The following is a 21,071-nucleotide window of genomic DNA, read 5'->3' as shown; positions in this document are numbered from 1 at the left end:
ACAAGATACATACCCTCCCCATCCGATAAATGTGGATAAAATGATAAATACTTTAGCACTAAAATTTAATTTATTCTATACTTGCAACTAATATTAAACCTCAAAAAGTCTATTGTTTTTAACTTATTAAAGATTATAAATATTTTGATTTATAACAAGTAAGGTAAACTTTCATTTAAAAAATGAAATTCCACACTCAATGGATATAAACACAACAGCTCTATCACCACAGTTGGCAACACTAAGGGAACTAAACATTATCAGGTGTATTGCATTTCAAACTTGAACATGCGTCTTTTATGGCTTTTCCAGTAATTCTTTGTTATAATCTAGAGATTAGCAATAACAGAAGAACATTTATTCCTTAATTCCTTCTCACTTTAAGACTACAGATAACACAGCCAGTGGTTTTTATGAAGATGTTCACCAATAAGCTTACAGATCTAAATATGTGGGCCACAAGAGTGATCTTACCTGTTGCCTATATAATGAAAGTTTGCCTTCAATTGGCTCATTTCTCATCATTTTCTTTTCAATTAGCTGATTGATTTGTGTGTTTATTTCATTGATCTAAAACAGTACGAAAGTAAGAACTGTTAAAACTGTCCCTATGATTACACAAACTAAGCGACATCTGGCCAAATTCAGCTTTGAATGTACAGTTCTTACCATCAGTATTTGATGGGAGGAACAGTTCTGTTAATGTTATAAGTGGATTATGATTGCTTTTAGAAACAATTTCATGATATATATTTACAAAATTTGATAACTTATATGGATTTAACCATCCATATCTAAATTATCCTATAATATTTTACATGAAATATTTATACATTACCAAAAAGATGCTTTCTAAAAATCTGAAGTTATTCCCTCAGCTAGGTCATGACTTTTAAGTCACTGCAAGTGATAAAGCCAATCTGGACAAACATTCCCCAGGGATTTAGCACAAGGAATTCATGAACCCAGGTGAAAATTGACATGGATGACATCTAAAAACCTTTCCTGTGCTAACAATCCGTGATTCTTTGATAGACATCATTTATCCTAGTCATTAATCTAAACCTTTCCAAAATGTAATAAAGCTGAATAAATCCAATAGAAGCATACTGTCCCTCAGCAAATAAGAACAAAACAAAACATAGCTTTCAGTATACGAGGGTACGTCAAAAAGTTTGCAGAAAATAGAATTAAAAGAGAATACAAATCTTTCCATGAACTTTTTGAAGATCCCTTGTACCCAGCATTCTCCTGGTAATTCTATGACATTAAATCTGAGCCAAATCTGACTTGGACATCTAATTTCTCTAAGTAAATTAAAAAATAAAATGGTAGGAATTATGTATTTAATTATAGTGGCTATTAAGCACATATTAAGCACATTAAAGAGTTAGCAAGTCAAAACTTTTCAATTTTCATGATACTTGTTTTTTTTTTTTTTTTTTTTTCTTTTTCATGACCGGCACTCAGCTAGTGAGCACACCGGCCATTCCTATATAGGATCCGAACCCACGGCGGGAGCGTCGCAGCGCTCCCAGCGCTCCCAGCGCTGCACTCTCCCGAGTGCGCCACGGGTCGGCCCATGATACTTGTTTTTTTAAAAAATATACATCTGATTAATGTTTTATTTCTAGAGAACAGAAATGTTATGATAGCAGATTTCAATGAGCATTACAACAAAGTTTACTAATTCCAAAGCTGGCATAAAAGGCTAATGAAAAATATTAGCTTTAAATATAAAAATGCTATAATATAATGCTTGGAAGTAAAAATCAATTATATTTAAAATATCTTAAAATTTGCCATCTAAATGATTATATTATGAAGACATAAACCTATGAGTCAATTCATATATATTAATTTATACACTCAAGTTACATAGTTTCCTAATCAGTCAATTGTAGATTAAGTAATAGTGTAACATTCTATAATTCCTCATAAAAGACAACTCATAGAGTTGTCAACTCAGCACAGGTTAAGAGTCAAGACTGGGACACTACAGAAAGCAGTTCACATAATTTTCACAGGACTGGGAATGAGATAAAATTCAGAGCTATGAAAAAATGACTGTCACTTACTTTAGATTCAAGTTCAAGAAGATCAGAATGGCCCATAGCTGGTTCTGAAACCACTTTTTGTAAAAAATGCAATTCTTTTTTCTTGTTCTCTAATTCTTTAGGAAATTTTTCAGTCACCATATATGAATTAAATTTTATCTCCTCCTCTAGCCTCTTCATTAAACCTTTAAAAATAAAATAAATGAATATTCAGCCCAAAAGAATGGGTATAGTGATATTCTGTATACCATTTTAAATATAAGACCTGGATAATATGGAATATCTGTCAAAAGCATTCTGTATAATATCTAGGAAGTACAATAAAAGACTGGCCATTGAAATCTTTTTATGTTAATTAGAATGACAATAAGAACAATATGCATGGAAGAGTATTTAAATAATTATAGAAAAAATGATCTTTACAAATTATAACCTAATTCTTTTATATTCCACAATATGCAAAAATTAACATTTGCAGAGCCAGATACATTGTTGGGTTATATTTTGCCTTCTACGTATTTAAGAAATCCATGAACCAAATGACAATACTTAAATAAAATCTAACCCAGGTGCTCTCTTACACAAATGGTCATTTATTCTTTTTCTTTTGCAATACTTCTGACAGAATTTATATTTCTATTCTAATACTTCGTAAGTGGTAATTCATTACTACTTGTCAGCTTCAAACCAATTAAGACATCACTAAAGGTACGAGTTAAAATCTGAAAAAAGAGAAACAAATTATCTACATTCATAAATTATGTTAGGTATCCCATGTTTTGGCATTTTTTATTTTGTAAAGTATTAGTTTACGGTTAAGTGGCAACTTTAATTATATTTTTAAGATTAATGGTTTTCTTATTTTGGCAGATGCACAACTATACACACAATTTTCTGTGAATAATGGCTGTGTTATAAATTCTCAGTCTTGAGAGTTTTAAAAAGTTTATTTCACATCTTTCCATTACACATTTACAAATTCTGGCTTGACTTTTTAAAACGCTGGGTTTCCGGTTTAAGTAATCTATGTACGTAGGCTGCATAATAAATCTGGCCCAAAGCCTTAAAATTATTTTTAGTTCCACTGTGCTAACCATATATTTAACATATAAAAATTGATTAACGGCAAATTCACAAGTTTTCCAGTCATTCCTTCACTCTTCCTCCTTTTTTCAGGACTGGAGAAAGGGAGAGAAGGGAAAGTGTTAATGAATCACACTGCAATTAGGTAGTCCCTCCCTATGTCGTTTCTGATTAAATCTATACCCTGGGTTCTTTGGCTATTAGATGACTAGCTTTTCCATCTTTAGGTTCTTAAACATATCCCATGTAACCACAGATGCATGAACTCAAAGACTAAAATGTTTTTAAAACATTTAAAATTAAAAGACTTAAAATTCTTAAATCATATTTTCTCAATTTAAAGTTTCTAATTATAGAAAATCCAAACTATAATGACAGAAAGCAGATCAGTGACTGTCTGGGGCTGGGTAGAAGGGCAGAGAGGGGCAGGAATCGGACATTAAAAAGAGGCACAAGGAAATGTTTAGGGGTGATGCATATGTTCATTATCTTGATTAAAGGTTGATGGTTTCACCAGTATATACATATGACAAAACTAATCAAGCATTACTTAAAATATGTGCAGTTTACTGTATGTCAATTTTACCTCAATAAAGCTGTTAAAAAACATAAAAAGAGTTCAATGAAATTTTAAATTCTTCTCTTAACAACATTTAACTTAGAGCTTAAAAACTAGTCATACGTTTCTATGCAAAATTTTAAAAACATATCTTTCAAAATACTGAGAAATTAAATATAAGATCACTAAGATCTCAGCCAACTTTTTAATTAAAAACTCTGAAAACATCTCATTGATCCTACTATAAATGAATGAGTGGCTTCTTTTATGCAATAAATTGCATGAATGTATAGAGTATAAAGATGAATTAACTTCAGTGAAGGTTTTATAATATGGAAAAAACTCTTCAAAAACACAAATTACATTGTCCTATTAAAAGATTTTTTTGTGTTATTTAAGTTAACGAAGTTTTCATAAGCCTTTTTGTTACTACAAATTTTAGATAGACATTACTAAACTAAAAACCTAGAGCAATCAAACACGTTTAATTTACTCTTTTTTTAGGTTGCTGAAGACAACCTTATGACTTTCCACTTCCCAGAAAGATGTCAACAAAGCAGGAACTCCTGCTCCCTGCTGCCTGTCCACCCACAAAATACATATATCACACACAAAGTACCTTATTTTAACTATATTTTCAGCCATTTTTTTCTTACTTGCTTCCCCTACCACCTGTGGAAAAAATAGTTTTCTTCCTATCCAGAGTTAAGCTCTCTACTCCCACCTCCCAACCACTTAATAGAATATTTTTTTTCTGGTTTGTTTTGGAGGCTGGCCAGTACAGGGATCAAACCCTGGACCTTGGTATTATCAGCACCACATCCTAATAAACTGAGCTAACCAGCCAGCCCTACTTAACATATTTACTGAATGCTTGCTATGCGGAATTTAGTGTGTTAGTATCTGGAAATACAAAGATCAATTATAACTTGGTGACTAGCCTGGAGTTTAGTTGAGTGGAGTGAGATACGTTAACAATTAACACATTATAATAACTGCTGTAGAACATTCAATGCAATGCATGGAGAACAATGGGAGCACAGAGAAAGAGTTATGAATTCTACTTTTTCCTCCTGGATCTTCAAATCTCCATTCGTCTCACCACTCTTTCCTCCAGCATATAAACACCATTACACTGGCACCCTTCCTCAATCTAGGCACAGTACTGTCTTTCTCACTCGTACCCACGCTCCCTCTCTTGCTTTCCTTTCAAAACAAGCAGTCAAAAGATACCTACCCTTTTAGCTCTATGTCTTCACCTACCATTTGCCCAGCCCACAATAATCATGTTCTTTCAGGTCACTGTATGCCTTGGCACGGAATGCCTCCCACTCCTTCACCTCTCTAACTTTAACTCAACTGAGTTGCCACTGTGCCCAGAAAGCCATTTGATTCTGTTACAGTTTTGTGCTTTACCTCTTTGTTCTCATAGAACCCTGTGCAGAGCTCTATCGGCATATTCATCCTGCTGAACTGTAATTGTCCACTGCTTGTCATTGCCCCATTTAACTGTGAGCACTTTAATAGAAATATCATTGTTTTCGATTCCTAGCTCTTAGCACTTAGTCCCTGACTTGTAGTAGATGCTCAGTAAATATTGAAGTAATGGACTATTGGTTTGGGGCTAATTATTTCTAATACTATCTAACAATGCAATTGATTTTATTGTTTAGCAGCACCTACCAATATATTACTCAGATTAATATTTTAAACCAATATCCCAAGAGATGCTAAAAATAGAACTTTAGTTGTTCATTTCATTCCTAGATAAATAATTATATATTTCCTGGCCCAAATAATTTCTACTTAGGATATAAAGCCAAAGCAAAATAATGTCTATCAACTCAAATAAAACATGAAATATTACTAATATTATAAATATATTTGGGTATTCTGTGTAGTTACCAGAATTAAAACATAATAGCAAGAATATTTAACCTAAAAAAATTGAGGCTAACAGATATTGCAGAAACACATGTTCAGGCTAACACTTTAAAATTGTATCAAAACTGCTGATCAATATATTATTTTTCTGCATACTAAAATCTTTCAATTCTTGAATCCATTACCTTTATTTCTAAAAATTCATTATTAATGGTACCTTCTAATAATTTCTTAGCATAAGAATAGACTTACACTAACAAATTACTTATTGATGTTAATTTTTAAATGACTGTAATTTAAGGGATTTCTTTTGAAGATTCATCTTATTTATAGTAAAGATGTGAAGGAACCCTACATCTAATTCAAAGAACATATACTAAAAAGAGAAAAAAAGTCTGGAAGAAATTTTCATAGAAGAAAATTATTTTGTGTTGAAAAATAATATTCTCCTAAAAAGTAAAAACTTAGTGAATAAAGAATCAAGTGATACCAACAACTAAATGTATACCAACTTCCAAATATTGCTTGAACCAAAATTTATGACTGAGGGAGTAAGAGATTATGTGAAAAGCCACTAGTTAACATGTTAACCACTCATCTTGTAGGGAGCACTATACTGGTCTCCTAAATATTAATTAAATGTACCATATTTCTGTGACTTTTAAGAAACCATCAATTATAAGATACCATCAACTAAATTACAAATACCATGTTAAATGTAAGATACACCCCAATTGCAAAAACAATTAAAATGAGGAAAAAATTGGTGTCTAGAATGAAGAAAATACTATACTATCTCTTTAACAGCTTTGAGATATAATTTACAGGCCATAAAATTCACCCATTTAAAGTGTATAATTCAGTGATTTTTAATATATTCAGAGTTGTGCAACTATTGGAACAATCAATTTTAGACCACTTTTATCAGCCCCAAAAGAAACTGCCATGCTCATTAGTGGTTACTTCTGTTCTGCACTCCCTGACATCTTAAACCCCACAGTTGTCTTCCCCTACAACTCTCCAGCCCTAAGCAACCACTAATTTAATTTCTATCTCTATGGAGTCACTTATTCTGAACATTTCGTATAAATGGAATCATATAATATGAGGTCTTCAGTGACTAGTTTCTTCCACTTAGCATGATTTTGAGATTCATCCACATCATAGCATGTATCAGTACTTTTTGTGGCAGAATAATATTCTACTATATGGATATACCACATTTTGTTAATCTGTTCATTGTTTAGGAACATATGGATCATTTCCATTTTTTGGTTATTATGAATAATGCTGCTACGAACATTTGTGTTCAAGTCTTTATGTGGACATTTGAGGGTACTTCAAAAAGTTCATGCAGGGCCGACCCCGTGGCGCACTCGGGAGAGTGCTGTGCTGGGAGCGCAGCAACGCTCCCGCCGCAGGTTCGGATCCTATATAGGAATGGCCAGTGCACTCACTAGCTGAGTGCAGGTCACGAAAAAGACAAAAAAAAAAAAAAAAAAAAAAAATATATATATATATATAAAAGTTCATGCAAAGATTGTATTAACTTTTAATTCAATTTTTCCACCAACTTTTTATTGTTTGTTTTTGGGGTTTTTTTGGTGGCTGGCTGGTACAGGGATTGAACCCTGGACCTTGATGTTATGAGCACCATGCTCCAACCATCCAATAACTTTTGGAAGTACCCTCATATGTTTTCAATTCTTTTGGGTATATACCTAGGAATGAAAATGCTGGTTCATATTTTACAGGAACTCTATGTTTAACATTTTGAGGAACTGCCAAACTGTTTTCCAAAGTGACTACATCATTTTACATTCCCACAAATAATGTATGAGGATTCTAATTTCTCAACATTCTTGTCAACACTTGTAATTGTCTGTCTTTTTTTTTTTATTATATCACTCTCTATATTAAATCTTTTTTGGGGGGTGGGGGTGGTTGGGCCAGTACAGGGATCTGAACTCGTGACATTGGTTTTATAAGGTTACTCTCTATTATATCTTACTGTATTTTCATAGATTACTACAGAAAGATGAGTTAACCCTCTATCAGCTGGATATTTTTCTTTAATACAAACAAGAGCTTTGCACTGCTCTTCCAGTTTGTGTAGTCTCCCTTCTGATGAGCAAAAACACTTTTAAAGTGCCTATTATGCTTTTGGTGGTATAATCTAGGATATTAGAACAGTTTATCCTTTGTATAAAGCTAACGTAAGAACAGAGCTTAGGGATATCCACATCATTAGTCCTGTTATTCTACAAACCAAAATATGAAAAACTCTCAGTTCTAAGGATGCATTTTACTTTTTCTTTATAGCTTTGGCTCTAAAACAATGATTCATATTTTTTTCTATACTTCCTTTTCATAACATCCATCCTAAATGCTTGATACACGCACACACCAAAAGAACCTCCCTTCACAGTTGTTATCATTCATTACCTTCACCCTCTGACTGAAAAACTGGATAGTAATTAAAAAAAACCAGGTGAAAACCCAAGGATGTCTTCATCAGAGCTCTCATTCACTGCTAGGAAATGATGCTCCAAAATGCTGAGATATCACTTTACAATAATTAATTTCCATTAATTGATTGCTTTTAGGAAGATCCTCATTTAAATTAGTATTTTCTGATCATATCATAGTATTTTCTGATTATATATCATAATTTCCACTTACTTTCAGGCTTTGCATCTGCTGCAGCATGGCGCATACTTTTCAGCTGGTTTTGTACTCTTTGTAATCTCTGCACCGCATGAAATAGCTTTAAAATAAAATTAGATCTATTACTTGCTTAATCTATTGAAACTTACCACTCATGTAGGCAAGCAATAGAAAATACAACTTCCATATAACTTTTATGATATAAAAGGAACAAATAATAAATAAGAAAATTTCTATATTAAACCCAAAATGTAACTGGTTCTCTCAATACCTTTTCATGTAAATTTTTTTTAAAAGCTTCCAGAAATTTTTTCTTTAGTTATTTGTTTAATGTAGTGATTAAGGAAAAATACTTGGTAAAGACTACATGCATCAGGCTTTTCTCATTATAACATGGTTTTCTTAATTCTAAGGAATGTTAACATTCTCACAATGTCTCAGAATCAGAAACTGATGCTAAGTAATCATTCAGAGCTTAGGCAATGCAGCTTACTGTTACAGTAAAACTACAATGGTGCCAAGTCAAGCTTCCATAGAGCCAAACATTTAAACTGTCAATTTGGTAGGAAATAAAGCTGATTTGAAATATATTTTTGATGTATAAGTCTACCCAGATTTTAAGATAGATTTTTAATAAATACAAGTAATACTCTCTGGTCAAATTATTTTTTCTTCAAGGTGAAGTTTAAAAACATGGAATGTGGGTGATTTTAAGCCTTTTCATGATTTACTTATTTGCCATTGGAGTAAAGTGTAAAGGGTACCATGATCAGTGGAATAAAAAGGATGTTCTCATGGCCCTAGAATCTAAAGAACATCCTTTAGAAATTCTAGTTTTATTAGTGGTTAATCTTACTGCTTAACATTACACTGACTCTTCTGCAATGTTGGGACAACATGAGCTAAGCACAGGCCAAAAGACAGCACACAGATAAATACAGAGTATAAAACCCAAAAGGTAATATTGTTGCCACAAAATACTCTTAATTAAAAGAGTATTCCATCACGTTAACAAAGGGAAATGCAAACTTTCTACAATTCTATAATTCTTCTTTCTTCATATTTGAATTATCAAAAGGAACTATTTTGTTCATCCCGAGAATATAAACTTTTATGTGGAAACCTGATTCTTTTGTTCCTGTTTCTGCTGTGCAAGAAATTCTTCTCTTTCTTTTTCAACTCGAAGTTGCCTGGCTATTTTAAGCATCCTCTGATGATTCTGAACTGTCTCCACCTACAGTAAGGGAATAAGCAGTACATGTTACTTTCAGGTTTGAGAAAGAAATCCACATGTCATGTGATTCAGACATCCACTTATCATTTCCTTTAGGTAAACAGTACTCCCTAGGGATGACACTAAAGCTCTAGACTCCAGGGCCTTAAAACTTTTGGGCTACTGCCTAGGGAGATTCCATCTGTGTCAATGTTATTTAGTGTACACCCATGCCTGGCTTAATTTTTATTTGCATTCCTAAATCTTTTCCAGTCCTTGTGACTTGAGGCCAAAGTCTTACGGTGCTAATTCTTTCCTTACCCTTTTTTTCAAACGTTCAACTCTCTTAATGAGCTGATCCTTTTCTTCCTCCATTGTACTGATATCCTAAAAAGTAGTAAAGAAGACATTATAAAAAAGTATTCTTAGTCTGTAGGATTCAGATAAGGTTTTTATACGATTATACATCTACCATTTCATCATTTATAACCAGAACATTAGGGAACAAAGATTCCGTTTTGGATGAAGGTCATTTTTATTTTCCCCCAGGGTTCTTCACACAGGGTAATTTTTTTGGCAGCTTGGTATTCATCCAGAAAAGCAACTAAAACAGGTTATAACACAGCAAGGTAAAACTGCCAAACAGTACATTTGTGCTCTGATTCCAAATATGGGCACATGATTTTTAAAAAATCTTGTATAATGGAAAGTGTGCAGGTTTAAATACATGAACAACAGCTGCTGACATCCCATCTGCTCTGTTAAATACCAAACCATATATTCTGCCAATTTTTCATCAAAGTTATTTTTAAAGGCTATGGTGTTTTCAAGACATAAATTTGTGTCTGGTTTTGCCAATTAACCAATTCCCTCCCTGAAAATAAAGCCTTTAACCAACTCCATAATATTTTTAATAAAACAAGAAAAAAATTAAAAAATCCTTCCTAAACCTAAAAAACTAATCTAAAAAACTCTATCACAGTAATACTAAAGGTAAAATGTACATGGTAGTCAGTATTGACAGAATTTGGGAAAATGGGCACTTTTATTCACTACTGCTAGCACTGTATTGAAGAACAATAACAAAAATCTTAAAAATAAATGTGCAAGCCTTCTGGCTCAGTAATTCCACATTTGGGAATTTGTCCTAATTAAATATTCATGAAAATTCACAGATGTCTCTACAAGGATTCTCATTGATGCTAATTATATATAAAATTTGGGAATGACCTAAATGTATGAGAATTGTTAAATATAGCACAATACAATAGTCATTAAAAATTATGCAGAAGAATGCTTAATGACATGAGAAAAATTCATGATATGACATTACTTGAAAGAAGCAGATCATAACATTATATACAGTACAAGAAAAAGACTTACATATGTTTACAAAAATGTCGACAATAGTTACCTCTAGAGCATGGGATTATGAGTGAATTATTTTCTATTTCTTCTTTTTTTTTTTTTAAAGATGACCAGTAAGGGGATCTTAACCCTTGCCTTGGTGTTGTCAGCACCACGCTCAGCCAATGAGCGAACCAGCCATCCCTATATAGGATCTGAACCCGTGACCTTGGTGTTATCAGCACTGCACTCTCCCGAGTGAGCCACAGGCCAGCCCTTATTTTCTATTTCTTAATCACTTTTCTAAATTTTCTACAAAAGCAAATGTTCAAGAATACTTTGGTAATGATGAATGAAATTAAAATACAGCCTCTAGGTTCTTTTATCACTTTGTTTTACTCACAGGACATAATGGAGGAATGGTAGATGGACATTTATCACTCTTCTTCCATACTATAAGTATCTGAGTTCACCTTTCATTCCTAACATTCAACAAACTCTTGCTGAGAACCTATCACGTGCTGGGCACTGAGACAGGCACTGGGAATACAGTGGTGAACAAGATACGAGGGTACTTCAAAAAGCTCATGGAAGGATTTGTATTATCTTTCAGTTCTATTTTTCCAAGGAATTTTTGAAGTACCCTCAAATATAAGCATAGTCTTTGCCTTCTTGGGGATTAAAGGTAGTTGGGAAGACAGATGTTAAAGTACTTATAAGTGTAATGAGTGTTATAAAACAAAAAGAATTGGGGGATCTAATTTATCCAGGGAATTAGGGAAAGTTTCCCTGAGGAAGCAATTTCTAACGTTCCTGACTGAATGAGAATATAAGGATGACATTGATAACTCAGGAAATCTAAAAATACAAAATCTATGCAAGTCAGTATCAGCAAGTGTTTGGGGAAAGAACTGAAATGCCTGGTGAGAATATTAAAATATTTTCTAGAGAACATTAAGTAACATGCATCAAAAGTCCTAAAAATTTTCATATGATTTAATAAGCAACTCCATTTCTCGAAATTTATTCTAAAGAAACTATCACAGATATAAAAAAAAAAAAATGTAGAAGATAACCATAGCATTATCTATAATCGAAAAAAGTGAAAACAAAAAACCAAAAATGGTTAAACTATCCATTCTATGGAATATTACTTGGTCATTTAAAATCATATCGTAGAAAGATAGCAACGGGAATATATTCACAATGTAATGATTAAAAAAGCAAGATACAAATAATTATCTATAGTGTGATCTCAAATACACACAACAAAATGTTAACAAGTAGATGATTTTTCTTCTTTGTTCTTTCTATATCTGATATATACATTATATTTTTACCACATATATGTATCAAGTATATATATGTGATAAAGATTTAAAATGCTAGTGGTCTACATATAGTACCTAATAACTCACTGTAAATTTACCCTGGCCTTATTAATTTCTTCAGTAAAGAACTACCTAAAGTCTTAGGGAAAAAAAATTTGCCATTTGCTATCACTAGTCTCAATACAGTCGTAAGACTCATACTAAATTAACTAAAAACAAAAATGCTAAATCGAACATTACTCAAATCCAAAAAAACATTACTATTATGTTTTCTTTTCTTTACCCTTCTTATTTCAGCTGTAGAAAATCCAGATATCTTGAGCTGCTCACATTCTTTATGCAAAGTTTTAAAGGCTTCCATCAACTCTTCATACTAAAAGAATAAGTAAATAAGTTATCAACTAACGACTAGATCCAGTAGGGTTTTCTTAATCAGGTTGTCTATTAACTTATAGTGATTACTTAAATCACTGTAAGAACAGCATTAAAAATACACCCTTAAACATTTATATAGGATACAAAAAAGTAGATCTATACAATCTGAACACTAAATAATTCTCCAGCTTCAACTCTGGTTATTTCCCTACCTTGCACTCTATACTCTAGCTATGTTGATCTTCTTTCAGTCCCTGGAACATTCCATGCTCTCACCTTCAGCTTACACATCCTACTCCCTCTGAGATTACTCTATGACCCCCTTACCTCTAACCTGGGTAACTCCTATTCATCCTTCACACCTCAGCACAGATACCACTATTCTCAGAGAATCCTTCTCTGGCACTGTATCTATCCTATCCAAGAAGATATCATGTAAAATTATAATTGCTGAGTTACTTGTCTGTCTCCTTCCATTAGACAGTGAAAATCAGGAAGACAAGAATCATATTCATGTGTATACCTTTGTATCCCTGAGGCATAGCACAGTGCATAACTTGTATAGGTGTTCAATAAAAAGTAGCTGAATGAATGAAAAAAATCACAACTGTTCCCTAAAATTTGTTAAAAACAGTATTTTTGGTGGGCAGTGACAAGAAATAGTATTTTTCTTGACTGATCATATCCTACAAATCTACAAATTATTCATTGTAAAACTCAGAAAGACAATGTGTATTTTTTATTAGTCTCTGCTAAATGACTAGTTAAATGTGTAAGTCATTTCATATATATATATACATATATATATATACACATACACACACACACCCCCCTCAGAACAAGCATTTCTTTATTAACATTCTTTCATTAATTACCTGAGCATATTCAGTAAAAACTATTAATAAACTATTAATAAACTCTTGAGTAATTAGTTTTTATAGAATTTATTGAAGGATGAGGATAGGGAGGAGAGAGTATTTCACATTTATACTTTTCTATTTCCTACATTATATAAAACCTTCAAAAGTAGGAACAAGGTGGTCTCACTCTGCTGTGCTTTTCCCAAGGCATTTACTGATACATCTGACATAATTATTTGCATAAATATTGTCTTAAGAGATCAATATTGACTCTATTTTGAGTAACTGTCATGTCCACCCAAAATAACAAAATATATAGAAGAAAAATAAAAACATTAGTTGATTATTTGATTCAATCCAAATATTGGAAAAAAAAAATATTGAGCAACTAACTTATAGAACTGACTATACAAAATCCTGGAAGAAAACAAAGATGGGTAAGACATGCACCTATCTCCATGGACATCACAATCTATTGTGAAAGTCAGATTGGCAAGTTATTCTCAACAAACTGGCACCAATCAGTCTATGTAAGTGCTATGGAAAGTGCAAAACACAGAACAGAGCCAATTTTTTTTTTTTTTTTTTTTTTAAATCAAAGTTCCTTTGAAATCTAAGCCTGGTTTCTCTCTTTCTATAGGCCCTGACCAGCAATGTGATTTGAGATCCCAGGACCAGGAGCCAGACCAGCCAGAATCCTAAGTGGTCAAGAGCTTTAAGACCTTAGGCCAGAAGCCTGATTGGGAAGTCCTTTGAGAGCAAGCCTAGCTTCTTTGCCTACTTCCTTGCGAGGGCTCACATGTCCCAACTTGCCTGGGATAATGTTGATTTATACCATTTGTCTTGGCATAATTATGACAATAGCCTGTTTCTAACTTGGATGACAAATTGTATAGTCACTTTACTGATCAGCAAAGTGTTCTGCAGTCTTAAGCCCGGAATCCTGTTCTACCCACAACTGCTAGGTAGTAATTATTCTAAAGTCTTAATTTCAGGTTTTTTCTATCCACAAACTCCTATCACTAAAACGGTATTTGTGTGCAATAGTCATTATTTTAAGATGTGACTACAATTGAACATTAGCTGATACAGTTTTACCTTCTGGTGCTACCTAGAACTAAAGAGATAGCAAATAAAGAGAGATTAACATGCGTTTGAATATGTGCACCTTGAAATCCATTACAGATAGTTTCAAAATACCACTTATATCTTGTGCACCTGTTTATTGGTATCAGCCACGGTTTCATCCTGAAGAAATTCACTTGGTACCTCAAGTTTTATTAAAAAACGAGCTAAATATGCTCTTTTCTTCAGTTCATTAGTTCTCTGAAGAAGCCAGTGGAGCACTGGATAAATTACAGGTTTACTTCCAATCACCAGACCCTGACGAAAGGTACTCCTGAAAAAGGAAAACACACACACACAGTATGTTTCATGAAAAGAGACAGCATTTGCTCAAAATCTGATTTACAAGCTCCTGATCACTTTCTATAATAATTAAAAAAGATAAACCCAAGTCTATTCTAAACTCAGTCTATATATTAATTAGAAAATTAGGCAAGTCTGGCTAGTTAGCTCAGTTGGTTAGAGAGTGGTGCTGATGACACCAAGGTCTAGGGTTTGACCCCTATACAGGCCAGCTGCCCCCCTCCAAAAAAAAAAAAAAAATTAGGCCTTCAATATATCATTGGAGTACCCAGAAAAGTTATGTTGGAACCATTAACTGTTATAGTCAAACTTAATAGTTCACTTCATTGACTGGGCAGTGTTTAAGTTGTTTTATCTAAGATGGCAGATAAATGATAAAATGGTATAGTAGATTTGCCTGACTTTTTGATTAGGGGAAAGAACTGACCCACTTAAGACTTCTGCATGAGAAAATAATATTAGAAAGTTTAAGGTTATTTTGAAATTCAGTGATGTTCAGAGGCCATTAAGTTAGGGAGACGAGGTATTGCCTAAAAAGACTGATTGTAGCATACAAAGGTTTTGACATTAAAGCACAGTTTTTAAAAAGCAGTATGTGATCAGATTCTTACATGTCCGTGGCATTTCCTGGAGGTTTGTATTTAAGGATACCAAGAAGGCTCAACATCCTTTTGGCTGTCTGCTCTGGCATCTCTTCTCTGATATCAACAACTTGCTAACAAATAAAGAAATTTTAAAAATATGTTATTGGTGCATTATCTAACAAAGAACAGTATTTAAATTCACTGACAAAATTGTTCTGCTAAAGCACAACAGGCACAATAGTCTCTTCATAAAACAGATTAACTATGGAGGCCCCCAGATTCCAAGTAAGGGTGCACACAAGTCAGATCAGGATTCATATTAAGAATGTTAGGCTTTTAAAAAAAAGTCTCCAGTGGAAAAGACATGTATGAGAGACATGAGCTAACCTGCAAAACAATAAAACCTTTCGTAAAAGTATTTTCATTCTAGTACCAAATCTATTTATGTCTGGAAGGAGAGAAATAATTTCTAAATAAGGTACAAGTAGATAATGTAATTTTTGAGCTAGTAGAGAAACCTTGAAGATCATTCACTATTACTTTACAGGCATGGAAAATAAGGCCCAGAGAGGTTAAGTAATTTGCTCAAGACTCACAGCTATTTAGAGGCAGAGACTGGTTTTCCTGCCACCCTTTTCATTACAGAGAAAGAGAAAATTCTTACCTTTGGGTCAATCTCAGCCAGTACATCATTGAGAACTTGTAATAGTTGCATTGGCTCCAGGGAATCAAATGTGATTAAATTATAGTTCTTCCTAAAAGGCTCCTTATTGAGATTGTCCACAATGAATTTGATTTGATCACTCATAATTGGGTCTTATAATTTAAACTAAAAAGTAAAAATACAGAAAAAAAAATCCTCAATATTGGTAACAAAAGTTCTGGGGAAAAATATCAGAATTAAGTTCATAGGAGTAGGCAAGAAAAGCATAATTCTACATGGCATACAAAATGCTGTGAAAAGGGCTATTTTGCTGAAAGATATCAGAGAATGAAGACTTTATTACAAAAGCTGCAGTATATACTGTTAATACTTAACATCAAATGTTTTTGTATATGCATCTGCTGTAACAGCAGTCATCTGAATTAACATGGACAAATGAATAAATCCTACCTACATAAGCATCTCTCCCATACAGCTGCACAATTTCTACCCAGGGATTAAATACCTATTAGCCTGCAGACATGCTTCTAATTTTTTTAAAAATTAATATTCTACATTTAAAACATTGATAGATTTTTACATTAAAATCCAGACTTCCAGTTTCTGTTTAAAATCAGATTTGGCAACCATAGGCCTACATTCCTGCTTGGTCACAACCAACAGAAGCTGAGAGAGGCTACACACTTTAGCTGGGCAAGTGCTCTTCAGTTTTGTTTCGGTCTCCTCCACCAAGCATTCTTTACCCATTTCTGTTATTGGCTTGGCATCAATTCTGCCACCCTTGACTAATAATGGTCTTCATTTCCTTTTGTCCTTAGGCATCAATTCTGCCACTCTTGACTAATTAAAGCCTTCATTTCCTTTTGCCTTGAATGGCAACAGTCTCCTGCCTTCTGGTCTCCACCTCTCCCCATTCCAAATCATTTGTAGGTGTCTCATACTGTACAAAATAAAGTCCAAACTTCATGGATTTCGAGACTTTATATGCTCTAGCTCAACTTAGTCTTTCCCAACTTTATTTCCAAATTGTCACCTTTCACCCTTTCAAACTTCAGCCAATTGAAACAGTCACTTCTCCTTAAAATAGATTTTCCACCTCTGCCTTTAGTTAATGCTGTTTTCTCTGCCTAGAATGACTGCTCTGCCTTCCCCCATCTCCAAAGGTGCAAATTCCAACTGACTTTCAAGCCCTGCCCACCAAATGCAAATTCCTCCAGGAAATCTTTCTCAAGCTACCCAACAGGTTCTGCAGCAGAGTCACAGCACCTGCCCTCCAAGTTGACCAGACTTTATCCTCACTTCTCTCTAGCGCTACTTTTTTTTACCTTGTACTAATTCCTTATGTGCACATTGTCTCTTCTCTGCTAAACTATAAATTCCTGAGGACAGTATCTGTGCCCAATTCCATTTTTGAACACCCAGTGCGTCTAAAAGTGACTTTTTCTACTAAACTGAACGAATTTGTTCACAGGTCCGAGACCAGAAGAAAATCTAAACCTAAGGCTAAATAAAAACAGGTTGGTGAAGAGAAAGATCATAACTTTAAAAAATATTGAATATCTGATTTCTTAATTGCTGAAACCGCTTTACCAAGATAAACTGCTTTAACTTTAGCAATTTAAAAAAATGAATTGCTAAAAAAAAAAAAAAAAAAGAACTAAAGAAAAAATTACTTCAGTGCTCCCTAATAGTAAAAACTGAAACAAGTCGTGGCGGCAAGCATTTTGCTCTGAAATGGGCTTTTTACATTGGATGGGTGGAGCTGGATATTTAGAAAACATCAAATGTAAAGATACTATCATTCTCCAGAATGATGATAAAATTATGAGTATTGCTAAAAAATAAGTCGAAAGAGGACAGAAAGGGTAACCAGTCTGGCTTATAAATCTGAGGTTTCCTTCAAGCTGTAAAAAGGAAAACCTTTACAGACGTAAAAAAAAATCCACATCGGAGGTGTAACTGTTAAAAAGTATTTTAAGTAAAAGTCCACGTCGTAACTTTCACACACACATATATATTTAATTTTAAATGATTCAGAAATATCTATAGGTCTATCCTTTTATCCCTTTCAAAAAAATAAAACCAAACCAAAAATCTAGATAAACTAATAAAACATCACCAGGAAGGGAAAGAAACTCCCGTAGTTGGGTTTATTCCCCCCACACCCAGTAGCCCACCAGCTTTCAAATGGTCACTCGCTAAGGACAAATATACTGAACAGGTAGGTTGTCTGTGCCCAGTGGACTTTGCGCTCTAAAATTAGCAAAAGCAATTATTCTCTCTCTTCCAGCGCAAATCTCCACGCTAATTCACAAGCACTCACCCACATAAGAACCCGAGGGGGTGGGGACGGAATTAAAACCAGGACGTGCGTTTTATCTGGCACAACTAGGGACAGGAACTTTGCTGCCTTGGTCCCAGGCTGGCACGAGCGCTGACTCGCAGCCTCCTAGGAGAACCCAAAATAGTGTCCCTTGCCCCCGCCCCCAGCTCGGGACAGGGGACAGCGGACCCCCACACCCGACCAGGCTCTTCGCGGGGGCTGCAGTGGGCTCCCCGATGGTTCATTATAGTTCATCTCGCGAAGGAGCGGCCTGGATCCCGGTGAGGCCCGCCAGGGGCCTCACCCCCGATTTGGGGGCTTAACCGCAGCGACCCCTTCACTTGCGAGATGCTGCAATGGAACCTTGAGGGGGCGGGAGTTCTCTCCTATTTCGAGGTTCGGGGGAGTTCCCGACCGCGAGTCGGCGAAGTTACCTCAAATTCTCCTCACGACACCAATTCCCCACCCCCTAGGAGGCGCACAGGCTCAAGTGGGATCTAGAGACTAGCTCCTTCGCAACGGTTGCTAGGCCGTGGCGTTACATCACTTCCGGCAGGGCCTGGCGCGTTTCCGCGGGGCTTCCGGGAGCGCGCGCTGGGGGCGGGGTCCTGGGCGGGGAAAGGCGAACAGGAATCGGGCTCACAGAAAAGTTGGTTCGCTGGTCCTGAGCCATCGCGGAGAGGCAGGAGCGATTGGGGCTATTATCCTAACAGGCTCGTGACAATAACCTTCCCGAATGTCCTACAACTTGCAGTTTACAAAGTACTCTGGTTGATTAACTTAGGCTAAATACGTGTGCTATTTCATTCATTCATCCATCCATTCATTCATTCACCAAACAAGGAAGAGGACTTCATCCCCTGAGGCAGGGCCGGTGGGGCTTGGGTGAGGAAGCATTTGGCCTGGGCTTCAAATTCAGGTTTTTGACATAAGTATCTCCAAATTAGGTTATACATAGGAACAATCGTAGAGAGTTTCTGACAGGATTAAAAGAAGGCACATTCATCATAGAGATTTCAGCTTCTGTGTCACATTATTGGATCACATTGCCTGTACTGGGGATTAATTTTTTTTCAAATTTTTATTTACTTATTTATTTATATTAGCATATTCATTGTTACAAATCATACTTATTCTTTATGCCCTTTATCCAATCCCCTTTCCCCTTCCTTCTTCCCTTCCCCTCTCTCTTCCCTTTCCCCCCCTCCTCCCCCTCTAATAACCATAGATTTGTTCTCTCCCTCTGATAGATTAAGTGTTCCTCTGTTGGTTTGTTGCCTAGATGATCTGTCCAGTACTGAGACAGTTGTGATCAAGTCCTCCCCTATTATTGTGAAGCAGATGCTTCTCCTATTACTCTGGAGTGTCCTTTGTGGAGAGAGAGGACCTCTTTTTTCTTTTTTTTTTTTTTTTTTTTTTTGGTCTTCACTGGTGCCTCTCCTTGTGTCAATGCAGTAGTTGAGAGTCTGGTATGCCATCTGCATAGTGGCTGTGACTGCTGCTATAGAGACTAGCCACTTTTGCGGCAGCCGTGGCAATTGCAGTGGCTGTGGTGAGCTACCTGCGTTGAAATGGTGTTTTTGGTGTGCTCTTTACCTGGTTTCAACTGGGTTTGGCTTCATGCCTCAAGACCCGGTGGGGCCCAGGGGGCAGTGGTGGCATAAATTTTTTAAAATTCAGTAATTTTTAATATGCTGAGAGCCTGAAATGAAAAGGAAAAAAAATAAATGCCCTAAGCCTCCTTTTGGCTTTTGAGAGGCTCTCTTTAGGCAAAGTTCTCCTTGTGGTGCTCGTGGAGTTCACAATTCATGCCATAGGCAGGGAGATCTTTGAGCCCAGATCACTGATGAGGTTTAGAAGTCTACTGGAACAGAGACCCCAGAATTGCACTAGCTGGCTTGGAAGAGAACTTAGCAAATGGTATTTTGAACCCATCCCTACTAGTCTGGAGACCACTGTATTTTGTGATATCAGTTAGCAATGAAAAAAAGAGAAGAAAAAAAATCAAATTCCTCATACCATGAAAACTTAGTTGCCTGCTCAAACTTCTTAGGAGAAACCAACTACAGATTTATCATCAGACTTACAATGACAAAAAAAATAACAAATTACATACAGTATTAGGCATTTCCTATGTACCCTGCATTGTGCTGGCCCTGGGAATACAGTGGAGGGCAGGACTTACCTGGTTCCTGTTCTCATGGAGCTGACAGTCTAGTGCAAGAAGAGAGATGATTAAACAGGCAACACCAATAGAACTGAGAACAATGCAATAAGAAAAGGACCTAATGATGACAGAGCCCAGATGAAAGGCTCCAAGTTTATCTGGGGAGGGTGTTGCTGAGAGGCCATACTAACAGGAAAGGTTCTGTCAGACAGAGTGATGTTTAAGGATCAGTAAAAATTAACCAAACAGGAAAGAGGAGAGTTTTTTGGGTAGAGGAAACAACATTCCAAGACCAGTCTCATAGCTGGCTCCTTTCTGACTGTTAAGGAACTATCAAGCAAAGGTAGCCTGCAGGGCTCGTGGAGAGAAACTAAAATTTGTCCCAGCCCACAGATGCTCACAATTAGTTGGAGAAGGCAACATTCGAAACCTTGAAAAATTAAATAACTTAAATTATCCTGGGAGAAACAATACAAGATTGGTGCAATGGATTATATAATTAATTGATCCTGTTGGGTAAGTAAGGAGA

General features: G+C 35.2%; 1 protein-coding gene across 2 annotated transcripts in view; it reads right to left on the bottom strand.

The window, feature by feature from the left end:
* Positions 1-18,885, bottom strand: part of IFT81 (intraflagellar transport 81) — an 86,147-nt gene extending 67,262 nt beyond the window's left edge. The window contains exons 1-10 of one of the 2 annotated variants that reach the window (XM_063086087.1): positions 18,810-18,885; positions 16,053-16,217; positions 15,416-15,519; positions 14,595-14,775; positions 12,425-12,514; positions 9,785-9,850; positions 9,374-9,484; positions 8,266-8,350; positions 2,079-2,242; positions 475-570 (exon numbers count right to left, since the gene is read on the bottom strand). In XM_063086087.1, the coding sequence (XP_062942157.1) occupies positions 475-570; positions 2,079-2,242; positions 8,266-8,350; positions 9,374-9,484; positions 9,785-9,850; positions 12,425-12,514; positions 14,595-14,775; positions 15,416-15,519; positions 16,053-16,196 (1,041 nt within the window). In that variant the 5' untranslated portion in view covers positions 16,197-16,217; positions 18,810-18,885. Of the gene's footprint in view, positions 1-474; positions 571-2,078; positions 2,243-8,265; positions 8,351-9,373; positions 9,485-9,784; positions 9,851-12,424; positions 12,515-14,594; positions 14,776-15,415; positions 15,520-16,052; positions 16,218-18,375; positions 18,763-18,809 lie in introns of those variants that run through there. The other variant, XM_063086086.1, reaches the window with a different exon arrangement.
* Between the last annotated feature and the right edge of the window lie 2,186 nt (positions 18,886-21,071).

The sequence above is a fragment of the Cynocephalus volans genome, chromosome 2 (assembly GCF_027409185.1).
Source record: "Cynocephalus volans isolate mCynVol1 chromosome 2, mCynVol1.pri, whole genome shotgun sequence".
NCBI classification, from domain to species: Eukaryota; Metazoa; Chordata; class Mammalia; order Dermoptera; family Cynocephalidae; genus Cynocephalus; species Cynocephalus volans.
Note: the sequence above shows the minus strand (reverse complement) of the source record. Positions and strands in the feature narration are given on the sequence as shown.